The sequence below is a fragment of the Halichoerus grypus genome, chromosome 4 (genome assembly GCF_964656455.1).
Source record: "Halichoerus grypus chromosome 4, mHalGry1.hap1.1, whole genome shotgun sequence".
NCBI lineage: Eukaryota > Metazoa > Chordata > Mammalia > Carnivora > Phocidae > Halichoerus > Halichoerus grypus.
Window position 1 is genome coordinate 63958312 of NC_135715.1, and position 27456 is coordinate 63985767.

Genomic DNA, 27456 nt, shown 5'->3' on the forward strand with positions numbered 1-27456 from the left:
TCTTCCAAGGTTCATATCCTCTTTATCCCTACAATATCCAGATATATAATGTAAGAACACTATGATTTGCCATTTCACTTTAGAGTCATAATGAAGGCAGATGGTGATGCATAGAGTAAAGATCTGTCAGAAACTAGGTATGAGAATTTTTTTCTCCTTTCCTGATCCAGGTTCTTTATCATCTACTCATGTCTCTCCTATTCATTGTGTCTCAGTGTTTCATGCTGGTGTAGGTGCTTTCAAGGCATTTCTATGGTGAATTAGTCAACTCATATCTTCTGGCTACCAATGTACTACTGTCAGCTTTTCTACCTACACTACAGTTCAGTGACTTGATGGGCATTACTCCCTTAGTAATTTGGTGTTTATTCCTGTAATTAGATATTACACTAATCTGCACCATAGTATATGCACTAGATGTGTGACTTCTATGCGTCTGACACAAAGGCATCTTCACCAACTAAATTTGCCTGTTCATAACTTCAATAAGAGGACTGACCTTAGTAAGGAAAGCAAAAAATAGAAAAATAGAAAAAGTTAGAAAAACTGGAGGATTATCTTATATTACACAAAAAGTCTTCTTCTGTAAGACAGTGGTTCTTATCATTTGTCCCTGGACTAGCAACATCAGCCTCATGTGGCAACTTGGTAGAAATGCGGGGTTGAGGGCCTCGCTTTGAACATACTGATTCAGAAATATTGAGGTGGGGCTCAGGAATGTGGGTTTTTAACAAGCCTCTAGGCAATCCTGCTGCTTACTCGATTTTGAGAACCCTCCACTCTGTGGCTAGTTCCCCTCACCCAACTTCTCATACCACTCACGGCTGGATTTAGCTTAAAACAAAGTCCCACACACATACACACACCACACACCCAAGCAGCCCCACTCCTTCACACACAGACTTGCTCCTAGGATTTATAAGTGCTCAAATGTATACTTACATTGAATTAAAACTACTCTTTCAGCACTTATCAGATACAGTGGAGCTAAATAGAATTTCATTAGACACCAAATCCTTTAAACCAACGTTTATTGAATTTTAACATTCATAGGAATCATACTGTCAGATGTCAGTCCTATTCAGCAGGTCCAAAGTGGTGCCTAAGATTTTGCATTGTTGATGAGCTTCCAGCTGATGCCACACTGAGCGCAAGGACCTAGACTCAACCATTGCCTCAATAAACATTTTCACCTGTGTCTCAAAATATGGCTGTGGTTTCCCTTTACACTCTATCACTGGTATATTCACCATTGATAGTGATCTTCTAGCACAAGGGATAGCTCATCTGAACATACCCGTCTCCATCCTCAAGTATTTATCATGATATTCTCTAAATCTAAATTAAAATACATCCACCTACTACAGTGCCTGTCAAATTCTACCTATCATTTCAGACTTAACTTACAAATTCTGCTTCCTGTCTTCAGTTTTCCCAGATTGCTTCACGTTGCCACAATCCCTTCTATAGTCTCTACCTCTTTTTTAACATGTCATATAATGCTCTGCATTAAGTTACACTAATCTGTACCATAGACCATGTGCTAGCTGTGTGAATTCTGTGCATCTGACAGCAAGGGCATCTTCACTGAACTAAATTTGCCTATTCATAACCTCAGTAAGAAGACTGACCTTAAGTGAGGAAAACAAAAAATAGAAAAAGAGGAAAAAATTAGAAAAACTGGTAGACTGGTCACATGATCAGTGCCCAGCATATGTTGAGTTCCCAGAAGACAGACTTAACCGGTTCTTCCAGATCTTGGTCCTCTCCCCACTTATCTAGCCAATGTCCAACTCATAGATGATGCTATTGGCTTAATTAAATTAGGGGAGGACCAGGTGAAAATGATGTTTGATTAATAAAGTAGCAGCGTCTGATCAAGTTATGCAGCATGGCTGGGCTCCAGGAGACCGGAACTGTTTTAATTAAGAACACAACTAGAGCTATCTCTAAGAAACAAGGAGAGGCCCAGATGGTTAAAGGGCATTGGTTAAAGGGCTATGAAGGAAATTAGGGACTGAAGTTGAAGAAAGCGTTTTTAGCTATGGACAAAATAATTCCCTAAAGCTCTTTGGCCTACAAATAATCCTTAAACCTTGCTATCAACATCACAAAATGAGCTGTTGAAAAGCATTCCTGGGCAGAGGAAATGAAACCCCAAAGGATATAGATTATTTTTTAATTGCTCAGAAATAAACAGTAAGACTCAGAGGAAACTGTGGTCCTTTTTAAGCAAAGAAACAAGATTGCCTGTATGTAAATCACTCTAATACATTCAACTCAAAACTTTCAACTCTCTTGAGACTCAACTCAATTGAGACTGACCGGTAACTATCCACCTTAGTCAAGATGCATAAAATAGCCAGGTTGGTTGTCCCCAGAATCTAGATTTTTGCTCTTATAGAGAATATGGCTGCAGTCTGAATCTTGGATATAAATTTTTAAACTAGAAAATATATTTAAAAACTGAAAAGATGAAGAAAGGACAAATACCAAGTAAATCTGATCAATAGTTATTTTAATTACTAGGGACCCATTAATTTTTTAACTCTCTTCTGTTGAGTATGTCCATATCTAGTTAATATTTAATTCCTCCCCATGTAGTAGTGAAGTTTCTTGTTTCTTTGGTTTTAGTTTTTGGGTTTTCTGTTTGTTTTTACTTTGTAGCTTTATCTTTTCTCTTCATCATTTTTTTGTTTCCTTTATGGTATGGAGTGTTTTAGTATTTTGAGTAGTTGTTTTAAAAGCATTAATACTGGATCTCACTTTATTTGTAAAAATTAGATTTCAATAATCTTTACAGTTTTTTTAATATTTCAAAACTATGACTCAATGATTCTATATATAATCATGAGATCTGGCTTTTGAAACTTTTTTAAAGGTTATTGAAAAGAGGGACAGAAAGTTTTTCCTTTTTTTTTTAAATGTCTTTTATAATTGCATGGCACAAATGTGAATTTGAATGTTCCTAATGTCTTAATATGAATTTTAATGTGATGACAGGAATTGTGCTAGAATTGGCCAACAACTGTAGGGAGAAGGGAGACTGTAACTCAGTCCTGGAAGGGTAGTTCCTGTGACTCAATGTGCAGTAGAAAGATGATGCAGAGGAGGCAGGTGCAGTGGGCTCCCAGCGTGTCGTGGGCAATGTGATGGCCCATCTGGAAAGGGCTTTGTTGGAATGGGCCAGTGGCAGGTGTCAGAGACAGGATAGCCCCCTCTCTGAGGGTATCTTTCAGAGGGAGTTGGGATAAAGCTGGGTGTTCCTCTAAATAATCCAAATAAACTAAGAGACGGCGGGGGGGTGGTGGAGGAGAAGAGAGAAAGAAAGACAGGAAGGAGGGGACAAAGAAGAAATGAAGTACACTGTGAAGCATGAAGGAAAGAAAAGAACCAAGAATAGAAGGGAGAAGGGACACATGAGTTAATGAAATGTTTGAATCCACTTTAGCAATTAAAGACTAAAAAAATCCTGTAATCTAGAAATTTAATTCTTTTAATCTTATTTTGGTAACTAATTGAATGTGACACCCATTTTTTCATGGAAAATCTACTAATTAATAGCATACAATTTGGGGGGTGCTGGGATAGGCATGTAGTAAACAGGGATACTAGAGAGAGGATGTAAAACCATAGTGAGGGAATTCAGATTTATAGTGATTCTTTTTGGGTTATTATATTATTCCTTTGGGTTATAGGAATACTTTTTGGGTTATCTCAATCCTATGATTAGAACAGATTTGTAGTCAAATAATATCCACATTTGTGAAAACTTGTATATTACATACACTCATGCCCGCTCTTCTTATAGTCCTATTTCTATTCTTTACTTCTACATAAGACTCACTGTGTCTGTGTTTAGTAGAAAATCATGTACACTCTTCATTTACTAAGCACAAATGTGTACTTTCCAATAATTAAAGAAAAAGACCTTTCAAGAAAAAACATTAGTAAAAATTAAGGCTAACCTAGTGCTTGGCAATGGCAGATGTTCTAGAAGGACTGAATAATTTGCTTCTTCTGGGTAATTTAACACAATCTATATGTATGTATTAGGCAACAGAAATATTTATCCAAGCAAACCTTAAATGCTCCTAATAAAATTATTTGTTCAGTTGTCCTGGGGTTGTAATGAGATTTGGGACAAGAAGGGCAGAAGCGGTTAGTCCTAGAATTCGCGCAGGTCATGTTAAACAAAGTACATAACTTTCTTTTACATTTTCTGCATGCATTAAATATGTTATTCATACTTAGTCCCTTACAGTGTTTCTTCAATTTGTGAGGATTAATGAGATATTACAGCAACTGCTTGTTAGATCTTGCATTTTCTGTAAGTTTAACTCCCTTTTACTAAGGCCTTTCACCTGTGCTAAATTGTATGAGGAATGTTTTATATGAAAAACTAGAAAGAAGATGATAGACTGACTTGTTTATAAAATGCTGATGGGAAGGATCGTGTATGTGTGTTGGAGTGGCAACTCTTAAAAAGAAGAGGGCTTGTTAATGACTTACAGCACTCCTTGCCATTATTCTGCAGATATATCAGCAAGAACTCTATTTTGACTTTCAAATACCTGACTTTGACCAGAATAATAGGCAAGGATGGTGTTAAGAAAAGCTATTCTTTCAATTATAAAATTTGATTTTACTAATTACTTACAAAGTAATAAAGACAGTCCTCATCATCCCAGTCTTAAAGAAATGCAGTTTTATTTTATCTATATTTACTTAAACCATTATTATAAATTTGATTTGATTTATTACATATTTCTTTGCCCACTATGTCCTTTGATGAGCAGAGTATCCAAGACAAGGTGATGAGAAACAGTTGCATGAAAAATCATTTTATGTCCAGCCCATATGTTTGCACAGCTCAACTATTGAATTGCTCTTTGTCAATCATCTTGTCTCTCTTTTCACTCTCAAACAGCTTTTAGTTTGTGATAATCAAGGCTCTTTATGTGAACTCCAGGATTTTTTGCTTGCTTACCATCAGAAAAGAGTAAGGGCAAAGTCTTGTCTAAAGGAGATCCACACAGGCTAAGGCTGAAAAAGAAATATGATGCCAATAGAACTTTCCCAAGTCCCTTACAAGAAACTAAAGCTTCTACTGCAGTCAAACTGCCCATAGGGCATCCCTTAAACACTTCTTGCTGGCATATGTTCTCTCTCTCCCACCATACCTTGCCTTAACTGCCTTTCCCTCTCTTCTCTGCTTATACAAATCTGCCCCTTCAGAGCCCACATCTACTCGGAAGTGTTCTTCCCGTCTGGAAGAAATAACTCCCTCTGAATTTATATAATGCCTAGCTGTCAGTCCCAGTGAGAAAGGTAGTGTGCAGAAAAAAAAAAAAAAAAAATCCTGGACCAGTTAGTCTAGTATTTTATCATTTACTAAATATGTAACCTTGAGTAAATTGACTAACTTCTTGTAATACCCTCAATCCTCATCCTTAAAAGAGAGTAAGGTCTATACCATATCTCCAACATGTTGTCAGGGCAAAATGATGTTATGTTTGTGAAATGTTTGGTATATGGTAATTGATTATACTTAGGCAAAGTATCTGTTTTATTTCCACCAAATTCAGCTATGATGATCAAAATTCTGGTAATACTAATTTGCTTTCATGTATGTTTTTCTTATTGCCTCAACCTAATTGAAAGTATATTTACTTTTTCTAATGATGAAAGTAGTAAGTGTTTATCAGAAAATGTTAAAAGTACACCCAAATATAAAAATGAAAATCTAGTATAATGTCATTACTAGAAAATAACCAGTAATCTGAGACAAAAACCACTATTAACATCTTTTCTTATGCCATATATATATATCACAGTTCTTATATATGTATGTATATGTTTGTGCCTTTGTACATAACTTTGCTCACTTATCAATGTGTCCTATGAATATTCGTGTTCTCCAGCTGTATTTTTACTTACTCAATGTACTTGAGTAAGTAAAATTTCTGTCACATCTGGCTAAGCACACAGCACTATGCCTTGGGTAGAAAATGTTAAATAAATGGGCTTTATTCACAGAATGATTTAAAGGACTTTATGATTAACTATAAAATTATTATTTTTTTATAGATTTTATTCTTTTAAGTAGTCTTTACCCCCAATGTGGGGCTCAAGTTCACAACCCTAAGATCGAGAGTCACACACTCTACCAACTGAGCCAATCAGGCACCCAGTATAAAATTATTTAAAACAGGACTTCCACCTTTAAAGATAAATTTGTGGTCTTTTTTTTTTTTTTTTAAGATTTTGTTTATTTATTTGAGACAGAGAGAATGAGAGAGAGAGAGAGAGCACATGAGAGTGGGGAGGGTCAGAGGGAGAAGCAGACTCCCTGCTGAGCAGGGAGCCTGATGCGGGACTCGATCCAGGGACTCCAGGATCATGACCTGAGCCAAAGGCAGTCGCTTAACCAACTGAGCCACCCAGGCACCCCAAAGATAAATTTGTGGTCTTACTGATGAACTGAAGCCACCGCACGTGACACTGACTCTTCCTTTTCCTTTCCTTTCTGTTTAGTTTGTTGCTCAGCCCAATTGTCAACAACTGCTTGCATCTCGCTGGTACGATGAGTTCCCAGGCTGGAGGAGACGGCACTGGGCAGTGAAGATGGTGACGTGTTTCATCATAGGACTTCTTTTTCCTGTCTTCTCTGTGTGCTACCTTATAGCTCCTAAAAGCCCACTGGGACTGTTCATCAGAAAGCCATTTATCAAGTTCATCTGCCATACAGCGTCCTATTTGACTTTTTTGTTCCTGCTGCTGCTTGCCTCTCAGCACATCGACAGGTCAGACTTGAACAGGCAAGGTCCACCACCAACCATCGTCGAGTGGATGATTTTACCGTGGGTCCTGGGTAAATGTGTTACTATAGAAAATATAATAAAAACGTGTTGCTGCCATGGAATTTCGTTGCCCAGAAAAGAATAGTCATTAAAGTTTTGGACGTAGGCATACTTAAAACAGGTCCTGACCATTGTAGCTCCAAAGCCTAATCCCCAAAGCTAAATGAATGCCTTGCAAGTTTTGGGGGACTTGCCCCCAGATGCAGCCTATGAAATGTAACCATAGGTTTTAGGATTTGTGATTTCAATGACTTCACATCCCATGAATGATTTTCTGGGTTTTTTGTTTGTGTGCTTGTCTTTTAAAGACTTTCAACATTTTTCATTGGCTATATATCACTGATCATTCTAATTTTCTTAATAGATACACCTTCTAAAAGACAAATATAAATCACTCTGCAGAACTAGTGATTCTATACATAAAGTAACTATAACCATTCTTTAAAATCAATCCATTAAGTTTATCTTTGAAATTATATATTCAATCAAAATAATAGGATATTAAACACTATGACATCCTCCAATATCTCTGTTCTTTCCATAGAAAGAAAAATATTTTGGGATCTGCAGCAAATCTTGGTAAGGTAGAAAACCTTAAAGTAGCTGGTAAAAGTTTTGTTTTCCTCTCTTCTTGTTATTGTAGCCATAGTTAAAATTTACATTTTAATTATTCTTTCCTCTATCTTACTGTGGTTTGCTGAGAAATCACATTTTCCAATTTAGCCCATCATTTTAAACCTCTCTGGTATCATATCCATCTCATCATTTAGTAATTAGAAAATATGTGAAAATTTCATGATTCACAGTCTCAGATCAGTTTGTCCTAACTGTCAAAACTACTGGAGAGACTATAAAATGTGGAAAAAGCAGGGGAAAAAAAGGACTATATCTCAATCTGACATAGATATACTCTTCGATTTTAAAGATTATAAATACTCTAAGTACTGACAATAAAAAAAAGTTCATAGCAATGAGATTTGATATGTTTTACAAATGTACTGGAAAAAAACACCTTCTTAAGTGACCTTTGAAATAGAGTACATTCTCATTAATCTGATATGAATAAAGTGTGATTTTGCTTAAATTAGAAGAAAGGTTTAGATAACCTGTGTTCTTTTTGCATAAAATAATTATGACATTGCAGTTGATATTCAGTATAAGACGACCCTGCCTATTCCCTTTTAAATATCTCACATTAGGAATATGTTCTTTATGGAGTTTTCTCCATAGAAAATTCATTGGAAACAATTATCAAAGAAGCGTTTAGAGGGTTAAATTTCCCATATGGGTAACTTATATGGAATGTCTAAAAATTCTGATACTCCAAATGAAATACAGAATATTTAATTTTGAACAATGCTATAGACACAGTGAAGCATAAGCAGATATAGTATTTCTAGACTTTTCCTTTATGCAATTAATGAAAATATGTAGAGTAAGTAGAGTGTGGGGCAATAGTGATACAAAAGTAAAAAAAAAAAAGAAGAAGAAAAAATTCCTTGCCCTTACAAAGCTTCAATTTTACTAGAGGACTAGATAGATAATAAACAATGAGATATGTTGCTTAATGTCAGAAAATGGTAAATAACATTAAAAAATAGAAGCTTTAAACCTTTAGTAACTTGTACAATTAAGACTCATTGGCTGCCTCCTACTTGCAAAACTTGTAACAGAATTTTCCATGAAAGTTGGCTAGAAATTATATCCCACAGCTGAATGCTTAAATAAGGTACACATTTAATTGTGATAATTAAAATTCCAGCCTAGAGAAATATCTTCTAAACGCAACATTTCCTTAAAATATCCTGACTTCAAGGAGTTAATTTATCTGGGAATTTTTAGGATACAAAGAGATTTTCTAGAATAAAAAATATATATGAATGATCCTCTTGCTTGGAGAATTTTCTATATCAAATATATCTGTCCAAACAATATATTATTCATCAAAGCTGATGAATTCTAAGAGCCTCCCATCTGACACTGAGTTCTAAGTGTTTTACTAGATCCATAACTATAAGGGGGTAACTGCTATGTTATTAGGCTCTTGTAGAAAACTCACTGTATTTGAATACATGCTCAGGTTCTATCACTGAGAGACTATTAAATTATGGGTGGTCACAACCTCTCAGGACTTTTTAATATTTTCCTCAATAAAATGGAAGATTTAGAGTCCCACTGAGTCCTAGAGTCCTATACTGGGGAGCGATCATTACTAGGGTAGAGAAAATTGGTCTTTTTTTGACAGAGTATGGGAGGTGAGGAGGAGGCTAAGGACAACAGGGTAGGAATGCTATAGCCTTTTACCAAAGGTGTGATATAGAGGAAAAGGCCAGGTCTGATTCGATAACTCTATTAATGAGCCTTCCATCTTGTCTCATTTAATACTGCGGTCTGACCAAGGAGGTGGTCAAACATTTCACAGTCCCTCTGTTGTGAGGTTCTAGATTTGGAATAACAAGACTGAAAGACTTAGAGAGAAAAGAGTGGCATACAAAGGTGTTCCTCATCCTGTTAATTTTTCCAGTGATAGACTGAAGCTCTATGCAGGGGTTTTTCGCATGTCTTCTTGAACTGACTTAGATTTTCAACCCATGTCACACTGTGAGCTACTTATTGTGTAAAGAAATGCTTTTTCATTCCTACTAAATTTACTCGCCTTCCATTTTCAGGGGATGTTTCCCAGACCTCTGATAACCTAACTTATGAGAAATGATTACTTTTATACCTCCCATTTTTTTTATCCTGACAAAAAGACTTTTGATTTATTCATTTTATATATTCCTAATATAAATTTTAACTTTTCCTGAGTAGAAAAGTTTTTCTAACTGTAAAGCTTAATCTCTCAACTCGATCCCTATATCTCCTTAAGAAGTATGGTTTTGCTTTGGAATTTCTGTTCTTTCAGAAACTTTGCTGTGTTTCAACAATACGAACTTATGTGGTGTGACAGATCCAGATATCTTGTGATTTAGTACAGTGGCAGAATAATGTTTCCCTGTTATTTTCAATATCTTTCCTGTGGAAGTTCAACATCCTGTTGACTATTTAAATTGAAGTCTATTGAGTTTTGTATCTTTAGAAAACAGTCTGCAGTTACCCTTGTATTCTTCCACTGTGGTATCATAGATACGCTGTAACTCATCTCTTGCAAAACTTTTTGAATGATTTTTCCTTCAGACTTTCTTGTATTGAAGGTTATTGACCCTTCTTTCTCCCATCAAACAACTTCAAGAGATCTTATAGATGTCTGCTGTCAAGATAAACTTTAGCATATAAGCAAAGAAATCTAAAAGCCTCCTGCAGGGATCAAATTTAGGATTTAGTCATCTTGAGATACAGTCCTAACCAAAAGAGAAAACTAATCACAGATAATTCAGTTAGAACTATCTTGAAAGGTAGATTCTTGACAGACAGACACCAATAGACTTCTCAGACTGTCAAATTACCCATTTAAACTAGAGTAAAAAGTAAAACAAAAGTTCTATCAAACAAGCATATGAGCCTGATGACAGAGCTATACTTTGCAAGTGTCTGAGAAAAAGTGTCATTGGAAAGACTGGACAATGGATTAAAAGGAGCCTGGGGCCTGATCAGAGACCTGGTTACTTCTATGCTCTGCTGTGCCATGACCCTGAGGCTCTTAATTTATTCAGGGTTTGATTTTTAACATAGAATACCAGGGATATGAAATGAATATTCATGTCAGAAGTTCCCTTTTACATAGAATTTATATGCAAACTAAATATAGGATGTTATATTTATAATGTATAATGAGAATTTATCTAAATTATGGCAGCAGTTCTATCTCAAATAGATGTCATTTGTTTTCTGAAGCTAATAGGGAGTAAAATAGGAGGAAAAAAAACTTTCAAATGCTAATTTTTAAGGCCTTCCCCAAAGCCAGTTTTGATTTCTCTACAAAATCCATTGTAATTCAACTGTAACAGTCAAATCTGTGTCATAGCTTATTCCCTGCAAAAAAAGTGTGCATATATGTATATGCGTGTGAAATATCAAGAGGTAGACTTATGTTATCAGTTTAGCAAAGAGAAAGCATGAAATTGACATCACTTTACAAAAAAGTAAAATATTAATGAAGGCTATCACGTTAATAAAGCAGGAAATACTTTGTTCTCAATGAGAAGGAAAAATGTCTGCTGCCTTGACTTGATATTATGTGTGTGCCTAAGAATATGCCATAATTATGTAGTATATAAATCTATGCACGCTGAGCATGATAAGGAGAAGGGTGAACTGAGGAAAAGATGTATCATAGGAAGAAATCTGAGCTCTGTTAAAAATAGCTTCTAGTGAATTCCTAGGCATAAACTAAGAATTGCTCATAATATCCGGATTATACATCTTGCCCATAACACGTACTTATTTGACAATTTTTCTCTAACAAAATCGGCCTCTCATTTCCATGATTTATTTTATATTTTTATCTTTTAAAGGGTTGATATTAACAAATCTGAACATTTCAATAAGGCCTGCCAAATTGCAAATGGAAAAAGAAAACTTGTGATCACATTCTCCTCTAGCTAAAGACTCATAGAGGCAAGCAATTCTATATATGTATATTCTTCCTTTTGACATCTTTTCTACATCTTTTGACTAATAGGCTCAGGTACTCATACTCTCAGCCTCCCTCCTGAATTACCCATCTTCTCAGATAGCCCCCAAAGGTATTCTTGCAATTATAAGAAATAAGTCCCTAGTTTCTCCCCACTCTCTCCCTTGGCAAGGTACTCTAACCACCTCAGCAAACGGGCTGCAGACACACATAAACACCCAAATACAGCTGCAGAAGATCCACTTATTAATTTAAAGAGACATTTTAATTTTCAAGAAAACCAGATAATCATTGTAGTATGACATATAATCATCATTTTCCTTTTTATCTGGGGGGGAAAAAGTTAACTAAGACTTATCAAGATTTATCAAGACTAACACAGTAAGATTTCAAACAATGAAATATTTATGTAGATTTAAATTGTTGGGCACATCCTATTGCTGGCCAAATGACTTCTTTATCAGAGAGAAGGTTAAGTATTTTAGGTCATGACCAATACGTATCTGGTACCCCGAAAGTGAAATCAGCACGCTTTGAGAGAGTATTTGGCAACATGATTCAAATGGCTCAAGGTATGGGGGCAAAAGATAGGGAAAGAAGAGTAGATATTAAATGAGGGAGGGTCAGCGTAAGAGACGGAGGGTCGCTGAAGTGGTTTTCGTGAGTTCAGAATAGCAATAGCAGTAGTAGTAACAGCGGTAATAATAGTAGAACCTAAGAAGTTAGGCACCCTGATAAATGATTGAATGTGTGTTCTCATCTGAACTTCATAGTAACTGCACTTAATTGAATCATAATAAATGTCATTTGTATCTCACTTCATTGAGAGGGAATAGGCTTAGAGAAGTTAGATCACTTGTCCAGGATCAGGAGCTAACAAATGCTAGCCACTTGATTCATACTTCATTGTGTAATTCCAGAGCTAAAACCTTTATCCTCCACAAATACTGCCCCCAAAATTTGAGTAGGATTCTTAATTTCCACATATGAGTGAAATCATAAGGTATTTGTCTTTCTCTAACTTTTCTGCTTAGCATTATACTCTCTAGATCCACCATGTTGTTGCAAATGGTAAGATTTCATTTTTTTATGGCTGAGTAATATTCCACCACATACACACATGCACACACACACACAGAGCACATCTTCTTTATCCATTCATCTATCAATGGATGCTTGGGCTGCTTCCATAATATGGCTACTGTAAATAGTACTGCCATAAACATAACAGTGCATGTGTCCTTTCAAATTACTCTTTTCATATTCTTTAAGCAAATGCCCAGTAGAGGAATTACTGGATAATGTGGTAATTCTATATTTAATTTTTTGAGGAACCTCCATACTGTTTTTCACAGTGGCTGCATCAGTTCACATTCCCACAAACAGTGCACAAGGGTTCCTTTTTCTCCACATTTTTGCCAACACCTGTTGTTTCTTGTGTTTTTGATTTTAGCCATTCTGACAAGTGTGAGGTGATATCTCATTGTGGTTTTGACTTGCATTTCCCTGATGATGAATGATATTGAACATCTTTTCATGTGTCTGTTGGCCATCTGGACGTCTTCTTCGGAGAAATGACTGTTCATGTCTTATGCCCATTTTTAAACTGGATTATTTTTTGGGGGGGGTGTTGAGATGTATAAGTTCTTCATATATTTTGGATACTATCCCTTTATCAGATATGTCACTTGCATATATCTTCTTCCATTCAGTAGGTTGTCTTTAGTTTTGTTGACTGTTTCCACTGCTGTGCAGAAGCTTTTTATTTTGATGTAGTTCCAATAGTTGATTTTTGCTTTTGTTTCCTTTGCCATCTAAAAAGATGTTATGTCTGATGTCAGAGAAATTAATGCCTATGCTCTCTTCTAGGATTTTTATGGTTTTAGGTCTCACATTTAAGTCCTTAATCCATACTAAGTTTATTTTTGTGTATGGGTAAGAAAGTTGTCCAGTTTCATTCTTTTACATGTCTTACTGTCCCTTTAAGTCAGTGTTTCTTGAAGTGTGGGCAGCTGACTAAAATCATCATTATTGTGAATTTCTACAAAAAATGTAGATTTTGAATTGTGCAGAGAGCAATTTTGAAATGTTCCCTTGGTTGATTAGTTCAGATATTCCAGAGGTCTTTAAACAATTGAGAAACAATTCTGGAAGCAAAATTTCATGCAAAGTATGTATTCATGTAAAAGCTTTATTAAAGAGTCTCAACTCATTAGAATCTAAACATGAAATGGTTTTACTTCTTCTGATCACTCTCCCCATGCACCCTCTACCAGATGTCATTTTCCTGTACCTTGATGATATGTCTAGTAGATACAAGTTCCTGAAATTTTAAGTTATTAAACAGTAGTCCCAGGAGCACCTAGAGCCTCAGTTGGTTAAGTGTCTGCTTTCGGCTCAGGTCATGATCCCAGGGTCCTGGGATCGAGCCCCGTGTTGGGCTCCTTACTCAGCAGGGAGTCTGCTTCTCCCTCTCCCTCTCCCTCTGCCTCTCCCCCTCCTTGTGCTAGTGTTCTCTCTCTCGCTCTCTCACTCTCTCTGTCAAATAAATAAATAAAATCTTTAAAAAAAAAAAGGTAGTCCCAGTTCAGTTTAAAACTTGAGTCTTATCATCAGTTTAAAGCTTTCCTCTTCCTGACAAAGGCCTGGCCCATGGCTCAGAGAACCTAGAATTGTCCATCATTTGCTCATCCTTCAACCCCAACTATGGAATGAAAAGAGGGACACAAACTGTTCATGTTCTCCTCTTTGGTGGCTGTAGGGAAGAGGGATGACAAGAAAAGTTACAAGTCTTCATGACTTCACTGGAACCCCAGTCACTGCTCTTTCCTGTTGGTTGTGCATCTCAGGCTAATACTGTGTGGCCAGTATGACGGGGCACGACTCATGACTCTCCTGATGAGTGCATGAGTGTTCTCTACAGGGTCTTGTGTACCTCCACACTGCATGGTTCTCTGGAAGCACAATACAGCTCTGCCTGACATCTTCCAGTCCCTCAACTCTTGTAACCAGTAGTTGGCTCCTTTTGGGGTCCTGTGACCCTGGCAAGGACAGGAGGGCATGATTGCTAAAGCTTGGCTTCTTCCTGTGATAAGCACTCACTCCCCGAGAGCATCACAAAACCTTGCCTCATGTCATGGCAGGAGGTCAGGCTGCGGCTAGCTACCTTATGGCCAAAACACACTATCTGTTGTCCCTGACGAGCTAGACCCAGGGAGAGAGGCGTGAGCCAATTGCCTGAGCAGACACTCCAGCAGGGATTGAGATGCCAGTTTTTCCTTGTAGAATTCCCCCAAATTTATGAGGTATTTTTCTCAGAGTCTTCCTCACTTGATTTAGGAAGGTGGTAGTGCTGGTGAGCCGTCACCTTCGTCTATCCATCTGGTATTCCAATTAGCACAAAAAACAGTATGACCTTGACCTCATGGCTCTCTTGCCACTTGCTCCAAGTGTTCTCTCATTATAGACTATGGGGTTGGAGAGCCAGGAGGTTGGTAACAGATATGGTCCTAATGCCTCTTTATAAGCTCTAGAGGTCAGGGTGTGGCTACAGTTTTCTGTAAGCTGTCTTCAGAAAGTAGATAGTGGGGGCTCTTTACCTCTATTTGGGTTTTAAGTATAACACTGAGAGGATAGAAGCTGCCCCTTAACTTGGCACGTTTTTGGTGTCCAGCAGAATGTGAGTCTCTACTGAGTAAAATAACTACATTTAGATTTTTCTAAGCAAAAGCAAAATTTTCACCAGAGACCACTTTTTTGTTCCCTGATTTGGGGAGGAAAAAAAATAAATAAAAGAAACACCTACAGCAGGGAGGAATTCTTTTTGTTCTTTTCATCTATGTTGATTTGGTGCCACAGCATAGAACTCAGTGTTCTATGAAGAGACTTCCAAGGTCAGATCCCTCAACTAGCTTTTGGGCTGCCATAACAAGCCCTTGGAGGTTGCCCTAGGTGAAAAGGTGACTCACTCTTTGTTTGGAGTTATTTATCCTTTGTGTAAATCCCGACAGCGAGAAAGAACAAGACAAGAGGTCTGTTCACAGAATTACACACTTCTCATCTGAAATTGGGGCTGTTAAATGTGGCATCTGAGGTCTGCCTACCTCATCTTATCCTCACAGCCTTCTTCACACAATAGGATATAATCGGACACTCAAGTAGCCCTGACGAAAACTGTTATGGGAAAGGTAGGAAAAAAAATGCTAAAGACTTCCAGGCATCCACAAATATCTTTCAAAGGAAGTTCTCTGACTCATTTGCACTATGATCATTCCTTTGCTGGTCCCCACAGTCTTGACATCCATGCTTGTAATTAGACCTTCACTGTGACTCTGAGAAATCATGTCATGTTTATAAACAGCAGAGAGCGATTTTGAAATGTTCCCATTGTGGGAACAGGACAAACATTTTGTGACAGAAGCTCCCTGAAACTTTGTTCTCTTCAGACTAGTTACCAGGAATAGTTGATCTGGATGCATATTTCAGCCTGTTAATAGCACCCTCTAGCTTTTCTAAAGGCTTGTTTCTTCAAAAATTTCAGTGAATGTCGCCAGAGCAGAGGAAACTTGGTATTTCACTAACGTGCTCATAAGAAATAGAAATCAATAGTTACCAAACACGTATGCGGTGACTAGAGCTCTAGCAAGTGCTACTCCATTCTGGTGTTCTAAAACAACAAGACCCAAACCCCATTAGCCAACAAATACTGACTGACCGTCTTATTTACAGCTCAGGTTAAAAAATGATGGTGTGAACACTCAGTTTCATCAGATCTCTGTTTTTCCCACACAGCTCTGACTTACAAAGGTCAGAAGTGAAAGAATTTTTTGTGTGTGATCCAGAAAGTCAGATTTAATGCCTACTCTTTGAACTCCAAAGGAACTGTAATATCTCTGAACTGTGTTTGCTGTTCCCCTTCTTAGAAAACCTTAGAGGTCATCTAGCCCAAGCCTCCAATGAAAGTACCATCTTCTTGAACCCATCTAATAGGAACAGAGTCTGCTCAGATATTAAAGAGCTCCAGGTTAAAATGTTGCTTTGTACTAAGCTCCTAACTAGTTCTTTATAACTGTTTTCCCATAGCTTCTTTATTCCCTTACATAATTATCCATAAAATATTTGAAGTTACCTATTTTGGTAGCTATTAATAATCGCATTTGGCTTTCCAGTTTCGTAGAAGCGAGGAGAGAGCTAACAATTTATCAATAAAAGGAAATAAGATATAAACACTCTGGTTAGTTAGCAGGTATTTAAAATATGTTTCATTTTATAATACATACAAATTTGAAAACAATAGAATCACGAATTCATAGAATTGGAATGCCCTTTAGAGATCAGATGGAACAGGTTTGCACCTACTTCTAGAATTTCTCAGGAGCCTGAGTGATGGAAGACATTCCAGGCTTTGGATTGGAGTCTTGATCCCACAGGGTGATCCATTTCAGTTTTGGAACAACTCTGATTGCCAGAGAATTCTCCCTTACATTGGGCAAGAAGGTTTCTCTCTATAATTTTCATATCAAAGATCCAATTTGTGCTTTTGGGGGCAGGCCAAAGCAAGTCTGTGTCCTCTGATACAAAACAGTTTTTAGTCTTTCATGGAAGCTATTGTGATGACTGATTTTAGTAAAATTTGATAATCCAGACAGGAAGAAGTAATGTCTGGCTATTCATACCATTGCGGTAGATGGTAAGATTTGTATGATTGTTGATTCTATATGTAAGTTTCTGTGTATAATCCAAACCTCTCTTCTTTTGAAATGAGGTAATGAACACTAGAACACTCTTGTCTAAGATTACAAAGCTGATTACCAGTTGAGCTGAGTCTAGCACCTCACTCACCTGATATAGTCAAATTGTTATCTCTGGTGAAAATTCACTTGAAATGCATTTGTTCAATTAATGATTGCAGTGCACACATCTTCTCATCTCTGAGAAATGGCAAAGTTTCAAATGAAACAAAACAAATAAGCCACACTGTGAAATCTCAGAAATAAGAGAACGTTGCCTAAGAGCACTGCCTAAGGAGCTTGGGTTCTGGTTTCTTTATCAGCTGGTAGTGCAGCACTATGCTGCCTCTTTTGGCCTTAGTTTTTCTTATGTAGGTTGTGGTTGTGTGTTGGCTTCTGAGACTGTCCCCAGGCTCAGTAGGAAAAAGCACCATAGAATGGAGGGAGGAAACAGGTTCCAGTGTACCTATTCCTCACTGGATAATATAAATTGTAAGTTTCCCACAAGCTCTAAAATCAGACCATCATATCCTACTCAGGTCTGTTATATTCCTTTCTTCAATATGGAGGCAGTGATCATTATCTTCGCCCCAGTTAAGTCCCTATGTTATCTGAGCTCTCAAGAGAGATTTCTTTCTGAAAGAACCCTCAAAGGAGAAGCTAGGATAGAAACACCAAATCCAGAATAAAGCAGGGTCTACAGCAGACTTTAAAATGCACACATAGTTAAGAGTCTGAAGTTAGAACAGACTCTTAACTATAGAGAACACACTGATTGTTACCAGAGAGGAGGTGGGTGGGGGATGGATGAAATAGGTGACGGGGATTAAGGAGGGCACTTGACCTGATGGGCAGTGGGTGATGAATGGAAGTGTTGAATCACTATATTGTACACCTGAAACTAATATTACAGTATGTTAACTAACTGGAATTTATATAAAACCTTTTAAAAGTGCACATTAAAATTAGTTCAACTGAAATCAGTCCTTACCTAGGTTATTCATTTAAATCTAACTTAAAATTAAAAAAAAATTTTTAAATAATAGTAAATAACCATTTCTAGTCTTCACTAAATGATGATAGACTATTAAAGTCTAATTCACCTTTATTTCTTCCCAAAGTTTTATTATGAGAATTTTCAAACATACCTATCAACAATATATCACAATTGATATTTTATTATATTTATTATATTTATGATATATTAGATATTTATTATATTTCTTTATTTTTAATCTATCCCTATCTCCATTTGTCAACATCAATCTCTCATCATTTTTGCTGCCTTCAAGTTGTAGCATTACTTTTTTTTTTTTTTCAGGGCACAGAGATATAAAACATTGACAAACACACAATCATGTACTACCACCACAATCAAGATACTAGACAAGGGCTGGCAAACTATGGCCCAGCAGGAAAATATGACCCTTCGACAGTTTTTGTTTTTTTTTTTTTAAGATTTATGTTATTTATTTGAAAGAGAGAGAGCGCATGCACAAAAGCAAGGGGAGGGGCAGAGGGAGAGAAATCCCAAGCAGACTCCCCGCTGAGCCTGAGCCCCAAGCAGGCTGGATCCCAGGACTCTGACTGAGATCCTGACCTGAACCGAAATCAAGAGTTGGATGCCTAACCAACAGACTGTGCCACCCAGGCGCCCGTTGACAGTTTTTATAAATAGTTTTATTGTAACACGGCCACACCCATTCATTTACTGCAAAGCCTAACTTATGTACTCTCTGGCCCTCTGCAAAATAAACATGATGGTTGTTGTATATTTTTATAGGTGTCTCTTATCAAATCAAGAAATTACCCTTCTATTCATACTTTGCCAGTTTTTATTATGCATGGATGTTGAATTTTGTCAAATGCATTTACGGCATCTATTGAGATCTTTTTTCCCCAGTAGACTGTGGATAGCATAAATCACATTGATTGGTTCTTAAATGTTGAAACAGTCTTGATTCCTGGGAAAAACAGTTATTATCAATTTTATATATTGCTCTGTTTAATTTACTAATTAATATTTGTTGAGGATTTTTGTGCATATTTATAAAAGTTATTAGTGTGTAGTTTTCTTTGATTGTATTATTTTTGTCAGACTTTTTTTTATCAGAATAACACTTGCTTGCCTCTTGGATGTTTTTTTGTCTTGTATTAAGTGTTTGTTGCTTGTGTTTTTAGCACTAGTATTATTTCTTCCTTAAATGTTTGGTAGAATTCACCATAAAGCAACTGGACCTGAATTTTTCTTTGGTGGAAGGTTTTTAACTATGAATTCATAATACTTTAATAAGTATAGGACAATTCAGGTTACTCTTTTTACCCTTGAGTTGAGATTAGAAGTTAGTGTCTTTCAGGGAAAGTGTTCAATTCATTTAAGTTGTGAAAGTTATGGGTATCAAGTTGTTCATTTTATTCACTTGTTTTCCTTATAATGTCATAAGATCTGTATTGATGCCCCTTCTTCCATTTCTGATATTGATCATTTGTATCTTCCCTCTTTTTTTCTTGACCATTCTGGCTAGAGTTTTATCCATTGTACTGATCATTTCAGAGAACTAGATTCTGTTTTTGTGGATTTTTCTCAAGGTTTAGGTTTTAAAATTTATTGCCTTCTGCTCTTATCTCTTTTACTTTCTTCTGCTTGTTTTGGGCTTAACATGTTTGCTTTTCTTTTCATAGTGTCATAGTTGAAGCTAAGATCACTGAGACTTTTATTGTTTTCTAATAAAGTCTTTAAACCTATAGATTCCACTCTAAGTGCTATGTTAGCTGCAACATGGATTTTATTTTTTTGGATCTATTTTCATTTTCAGTTTCAAAATATTTTCTAATTATTCTGCAAATTCCTCTTTGACCAAGGGTTATTAGAAGTATGTTGCTTAACTGCAAAATATTTGGGGATTTTCCAAATACATTTTGTTATTGATTTTTTTGTTTATTATGTTGTCATAGAACACATTTTGTATGATTTCCATTTGTATAAACATGTTAAGATTTGTTTTATAGCCCATGATATAGTCTCTCTTGGTGAATACTACATATGCACGCACTTGAAAAAGTGTATTCTGCCATTGTCAGGTTGTTGATGGTGTTGTTCAGAATTTCTATATTCCTACCAAACTTCTGCCTACGGGTTCTACAGAGAGGAATACTAAGGTCTCCATCTAACTATATTTATACCTTTCTCTCTTTGTTGTTTCGATTTTAATTATGGCATGTTGCATTATAAGGTTATGTTGTTAGCTGCATTCATATTTAGGATTGTTCTGCCTTCTCAGTGAGTTGGCCTTTTCATCCTTATGTTAATCATATCCCTTTACCTACCTGGTAACATTCTTTCTTTTGAAATATATCTGGTTATATTAATACAGCCAGTCCACCTTCCTTTTTTTTTTTTTTAGCTTTCTTTTGATTAGTATTTCATAGTATCTTTATTATTCTTTTATTTTTAACCTGTTGATGAATTGTAATATAGTTGTGTTTTGCATTTTTATATACGACCATCTCTGTCTTTAAATTGGTGTGTTTAGACTATACATTTTTTAAGACCATACATTTTATTCAATGGAATTATTAATATTGATGGATTTGAAATCTACCCCATTACTATTGTTTTTCCTATTGACTCTATCTGTTCTTTGTTGCACTTTCCCTTTTTTCTGCCTGTTGTCAAATTATTCATAATTTCATGTTTATTTATATTTCTGGCTCTTTATACATTTAATTATGTATATATATGTGTGTGTATATATATATTTGTGTGTGTGTATATATACATGTGTGTATATATATATATATATATATATATATATTTTTTTTTTTTTTAAGTAGGCTCCACGTCCAGCATGGAGCCCAACACGGGGCTTGAACTCACAACCCTGAGATCAAGACCTGAGCTGAGATCAAGAGTCAGATGCTCAATCAAGTGAGCCACCCAGGCACCCCTACATTTAAAAATATTTTAAGAGCATGCCCTAGGGTTTACAATATAAACTTTTAATTTGTCACAGTCTAACTTCACATAATATTTATTTTGTTGACATGTAGCATAAGAACTTTATGATAGTATGTTTCTAATTCCTCTCTCTCATCTTCTGTGCTAATGTCATCATTTTACTTTCCATATGTTATATATGTTATAAACCACAATTCTTTGCTACTGTTTTTGCTTTAGGCGTCAATTATCTGTTAGAGCAATTCAAAAAGAAAAAATATCTTTTACATTTATTTTCTTTTTAACCATTCCTGGATATAGGTTTTCATTTCTTTTTACAAACCTAATTTTTTTTTCAGTATCATATGCCTTCGGCCTAAAATATATCCCTTCAGCAATTCTTGTAGCATGGGTCTCGTGGCAATAAGCTGAGTGTTTGATTGTCTGAAAAAACGTGTTTCAATCACCCTCATTTATTAGAGTTATTTGTGCCGTGTATAGAGTTCTGGGTAGACTTTTATTTTTTTCTTTTCTTTCAGCACTGTAATAATGTCACCTGTCTTACATAGCTTCAGACAACAAGTTTGATGTCAGTCTTTGATTTCTTCCTTTGAATGCCATGTGTCTTTTATTTCCACCCCACCCCCACTCCTGATGCCATCAATATTTTTTCTTTATCTTTTTAAAAACATCCTGAATATGATGTACCAGTGTGCCTGCATGTGTGTATTTGGAGACAGTACGTCTGCCCGTGCAGAAGGCCAGACAGAAGTACATAGCATCGATGCCTGAACATGGACATGCCATTTTCTTCCACGAGAACATCATGCAGGAATTTGAGGCAATGTAGTCAGGAGCTGAGCCGGGTTTGAGTTTCGTTGCTACAAATATTTTCAAAGCACCATATACCCTGCTTCGGGTGGTGTTAGGGACTGCATGTCTGTGTCCCCTCCAAATTCACATATTGAAATCCTAACCCCCAAGGTGGTGGCATTTGGAGGTGCAGACTTTGAGAGGCATTTTAGGTCATGAGGGTGGAGCCCTCATGAATGAGATAAATGCCCTTCTACAAAGAGGCCAGAGAGCTAGGTTGCTCTATTTCTGCCATGTGAGGAGAGAAAGAGAAGTCAGTATCTACAACATGGAAAAGGGTTCTCACCAGAGCTTGACTGTGCTGAGACCGTGATCATAAACTTGCAACCTTCAGAAGTATGAGAAATAAAGTTTGGTGGTTTTAAGACACCCACTCTGTGATACTTTGCTGGAGTGGCCTCAACTGACTAAGACAAGTAGGAAAGAGGGTTATTCTCCGAATTCCTGCTCCACCCACACCTTTTGGCCTCCTCTGTGCACCTGCGCCTCAGAGGGGTTCTCTCTCCATGCTCTTGCCACTCCTCCAGTGGCTGTCAGCTTCTGATTGTTACTTTGTGTTTGTTGGCCTGGTGATGTGAGACAGGCAGATCCTCTGTTGTCCTGGTCTAGGTGACCCTAGAAGTCACCCTAGGTGACTTCCATAGGACGATGCCCGGGCATTAGGGATGGAGGTTCTCAATGCTCCATACCTTACTACTTACGGCAGTGACACGTTGCAGGTCATGTGCAGAAGAGACTTTCCTGACCTCCCGCCTGTGGTAGGAAACCACGAATGACACTGGTGTAAACCCTCGGCCCAGGACTGTTTCCTGCTTCTCCCATAGGGCTCATGTGTTGTGCTCCCTAAGGAAGAGGAGTACTCTATGCAAAAGAGCACGCAAGGAGCTGGAGACTCCCCTGTGTCTGTGTCCCAGGGGTTCTACTTTCTTGTGCTAGCTCAGACTCAGCCTTTAGAAGTTTATTTAAAAGTTTTTCTGAAATCCTCTTACTCTCTTGCATGATGTCTTTGTCTCTTACGCCTGCAGCTCTGCCACGGGGGAGCTAATGTTCACCCTGAGGCTCTCTTTGGAGGAACCTGCTGTCCTTAGAAGTATAGGCTCTTTGGTTTCCCATCTCTTTGATAGGTCCATGAGAGGTTATGATTTTATAGTAAATCTGATTTTTTTCTGGCTTTTAGTGCAAGACAGATGTGAAACACTGTGCTACACATTTGACATTCCAGATTATTATTATCTTAATAGAGTCATCTTATTTGCTTATATTAATGTAGTTATGAACTCATATTTATTCTTTTACTATTTCCTGATTCTACACCCTTTGATATCTCTCTCTTTCATCATTGGGCCCGAAAATTAGATTTATAAAATTTTAATAAGATTACGGAAATAGAATGATACATAGTGATATTTTATAAGTACTTCCTAGAATTTGAAAATTAAAACATTTCCTATTAAAAATATGACCATTATAAAAGAAAGGGATTTTTATTTTCTCTGGATGTAGTTTCAAAGCTATTGCTAGATATAAGGTCTTCTTATGAAACATCATGCATGTTATAACCGTTTTGTGTCCAGAACTGAAATCAGATCCCTGAAGTTGCTAACTGTTTACAAAAGCAAAACAAAGTACCTGCTTGATGGAATGAAGACAGTTATGTTCACCAGATACACTGTTTTTTCATGAATCTTTGAGTCATTCCAACTCTGGAGGAAATATATCTTTAAGTATTTGTTTATAAGTAAGTGTTACCATATTTTCCATGAGAAAAATATATAGTTACAGAGAAATTACAGTTGATTCAAAAATTGCACCTTCTTATGAATGTATCAAATGAATAAAAGAAAGGGAAACTGCCCTAAGAGCATTCTCTACAATTAGCTCAGTGTCCTGTAAGTTTTAAAGTGTGGCTGAGACTGAATATTACTGTCCTTAAAAAGAGATCTGTTTCATGTAGTGAAACAATAAAGTCTCTTGCAGCTCTGAGATTCTATAATTTTTAAGTTGCATATCTCTATTTTTAGTAATTTGATTGAAAATCACACTTACGATGAATCTTTCTGTAATTTCAGGTTTTATATGGGGAGAAATTAAACAAATGTGGGATGGTGGACTTCAAGATTACATCCATGATTGGTGGAATCTAATGGATTTTGTGATGAATTCCTTATATTTGGCAACAATCTCTTTGAAAATTGTTGCATTTGTAAAGGTAACTATTGTTTATATTGTTGGTAAAGCATAAGTTCTGATAAATACTGATACACCTTTGACTGCTATAAAGTTTACTAATAATGTTACCTACAGCATTATGTATATGTGATATTCACCTCCTCATGACTTTATTGATAGATGGGTATAAAATACATAGATAATACCCAATTTATAGTCATAAAACAAATTTCACAATTTGAAGTTGTCACCCAATTTAGTTGCATCTAAATTGAATGATGCCTCAAAATTACTCATAGTAGTTGCTCTCATTTCTAATCCTTTCCATTTCTAATGAAATTCTACCTTAAACACTGTTTAAATTTTGGCAACCAAAATCTATTTTTATCAGTTATAACTAACCGATAACATTACATAGATCAAAATATTACTCTTTCAAAGCACTGAATTATTTCAGTTCAAACTAATATAGTTTGATATAATTAGAGCAGAATATAATTTCTTTCTCCTCATCCCATTCAACATGACAGTGCCTGAAATCTCATACACCCATCACTCCCCCAGATTTTGTACAATATCAGTCTTTTCCAAACCACAGAATTTATGTAAAACATTTTTGCTCTGCAATGACAATCGGGATTATTTTGTACTTTGGGGGATATTTTTCAAACCAAAGTGTTATCTCCTTCTTGCCTTTCTTTTTCCCTCTTTCCTTTCCTCTCCTTTTTTAAAAAATTTATTTCAAAATGATTACTGTATTAGTAAAAAATAAAGAGTGTCTAATTAGGCTTTACATGAATAATTCATGCAATTTAGCAATCTGATCTAGAAAATACTACCAGGTAGGTGAACTCATGTCCATTTCGTCTAGTTCTTAAAATAGCCGCCTGAGTATCTTAGTGCAGTATTCAGTTCTGTCAGGGTCAAAAATGCCCAAAGTTGGAAAGGCCATAGTTTCTAGAATTTGTTCAATTAAAATGTTGCCAGCACTCACCAAAACATTAGGAAAGAACATTGCCTACCAATTTCACGTAAAGCAAGCTATATTTTAAGAAAAAATGATAATTTGGTAATTTTTCCTACCTGCATTGAGGTTAATGCCCTTGAGGACCTTGAGAGAGCAGAAGGTACTGTCTTAACCAGGGAGGTTATGCATCTATGTAGGAGACAGGCAGTCTCTTGTTAAGTGCATATCTGTCCAATTCCTATATTCTTTGTAATGATCCTTAAGTATATCTATAAAGTTGTTTTATCCATCTCTCTACAAAAAAGTAATATATCTGCTTTTTTTGTGGCCCCATACGAATATAAAATTCTGGTGTTATAGGACTGTAACAGTTCTCAAACTTTCAGGTGCAAAAGAATCACCTGGAAGGCGATTCCCTTTCTCCATCCCCAGAAATTCTAAAGTAGGAATATTAGGGAGGATCCTAAATTTGCATTTGTACCAAATTCATCAGACGATGCTGTTGTAGCTGATCTAAGGAAGACACATTGAATGATACTGGACTGTATAATTCTGTTTAACAGCTAAGAGAAGTATGAGATTGATATCAAAAAGAACTTCTCATATTTTATATGCATATTTATATTAAGATACAGAATATTTTTATATATTACATTTATATGGTGTTTACATATAGTACATATACATTTTAATATATGGACATGTAATATACATTTAGTATACATTTAATATAAGAACTCTGGTATATGGTGGGTATAATTACATAAATTAATGAATACTTGTGGATTTTTTTGTCTCAGTCTTAGGTACGGAATTTGAATTTTCTTAAAAAGTTGTAAGTTCTTCATGTGCAACATCTATTTTAATATTAAAATGTAAACATTCTCCCTTATACTACAACAAGGAAAAATTATGTTTAAAATTCAACTCACCCACCCCATGTGATGAAGAAGGAATAAAGGGGTAAAGGGGTAAAGAGGAGATGGAAAGGCACAGGAATTACCTCAGATGACAATGATGTAAATAACATGGAATCTCAAGAAATACAGTTTGTTTATGCACTGTGGTCATAGGATTTCAGCTATGATTGTAAACGTAAAGTGTGGAATGTTCTTTCTGAGTGATTAGTTTATATGACTAAAACTTGAGTTGCAGGGGGGGAGTTTGGTGGGTAGTGTTTTCTGGGCTCACTTCTTTCCTCCATCACTTACTAGTTATCTGAAATTGACCTGTTTCTCTGCCTCTCTGTGCCGCATCTATAAAATAAGGAGACTAATAATTTTTACCTTGTGCTGTTGGTATGAGCAGTAAATAAGCTGACATAATTAAAATGCCTGTTATAGAATAAACATGCATTATTAATTTTTCTTCTTTCTCTTTTACTCCTATGTCCTCCTCCTTCTTCATATACTATGAGCCCATTGGACTTGCCTTTTTAAATGTCTTTATTATGTCCCTTCATTTCCTTTATGTTAGTTGAAAAAAGTTTGAGCTCTGGATTCACACTCGCCTTTACCACGTGAAACCTGTATGATTTGGGGCAAGTTATTTAATGTCGGCCTCAATGTTATTACCTGTTGAATGATGATAATAATCAAAAGAACACTTACTTTGGGAGCCTGTAATGCCGACTTGTTGACTCACCCTTCCTTACCTTCTTTTTTATTTATCATTCAATTTTTCATGCTAATTTTTAGTTAATTTATAAGTTACTATTTCTGGAAAAGATGCCATATTTGTGTACAAAAATAGACTGTGCTATAAATAAGGCAAACAACCATTATGTGAATCAATCAGTAAGAATTTCTGGGAGCACACTAACAAACCAGGATTTCATCTGTTTTTTGAGAGTGCAAAGATGCCTGGGATAAATCCCCTGCCTTCAAGCAGTTCACAGTCAGGTGGAGGAAAGTGACATGCATATAAGTTTTAGAACCTTCCCATACAGTAAACTCTACAACAGGGACTGTGGTAGCATCAAAGAAGGAACTAAACTCTACTGGAGGTGTCCTGGAAGACAGAGCCAGTGGGCATCTATTGGGTTCATGAATGTGCGTGAGCATTCCAGAGAGAAAAGGCACAATGTGCAAAAAAGCCTGAGTGTATAAAGGAGGCCAATATCTAAGAGAAATGATCCAGTAAATTGGGGAGAGGAGAGGATAAGAAAGACTTTTCACATTCTGCTATAGAATGTGGGATTTGCTCTATTAATAAAGAGGGGCATTAATGAGATGTGAGCAGAGAACTAGTCAAATGATAATGAATGCCTGAAGTAGAGAAATGAACATAGGGGAAGCTGTTGGAGGGCTGAATTTGAAAACAAAAATTAGGAAAGAAGAGCCACA

The 27456-nt window shown here is 36.3% G+C and overlaps 1 protein-coding gene across 6 annotated transcripts in view; it reads left to right on the forward strand.

The window, feature by feature from the left end:
* Positions 1–27456, forward strand: part of TRPC4 (transient receptor potential cation channel subfamily C member 4) — a 191475-nt gene that overhangs the window by 126283 nt on the left and 37736 nt on the right. For 5 of the 6 annotated variants that reach the window (XM_078070424.1, XM_078070423.1, XM_078070422.1 and 2 more), the window contains 2 exons: positions 6538–6874; positions 24045–24184. In XM_078070424.1, coding sequence (XP_077926550.1) covers positions 6538–6874; positions 24045–24184 — 477 coding nt within the window. Of the gene's footprint in view, positions 1–6537; positions 6875–24044; positions 24185–27456 lie in introns of those variants that run through there. The other variant, XM_078070427.1, reaches the window with a different exon arrangement.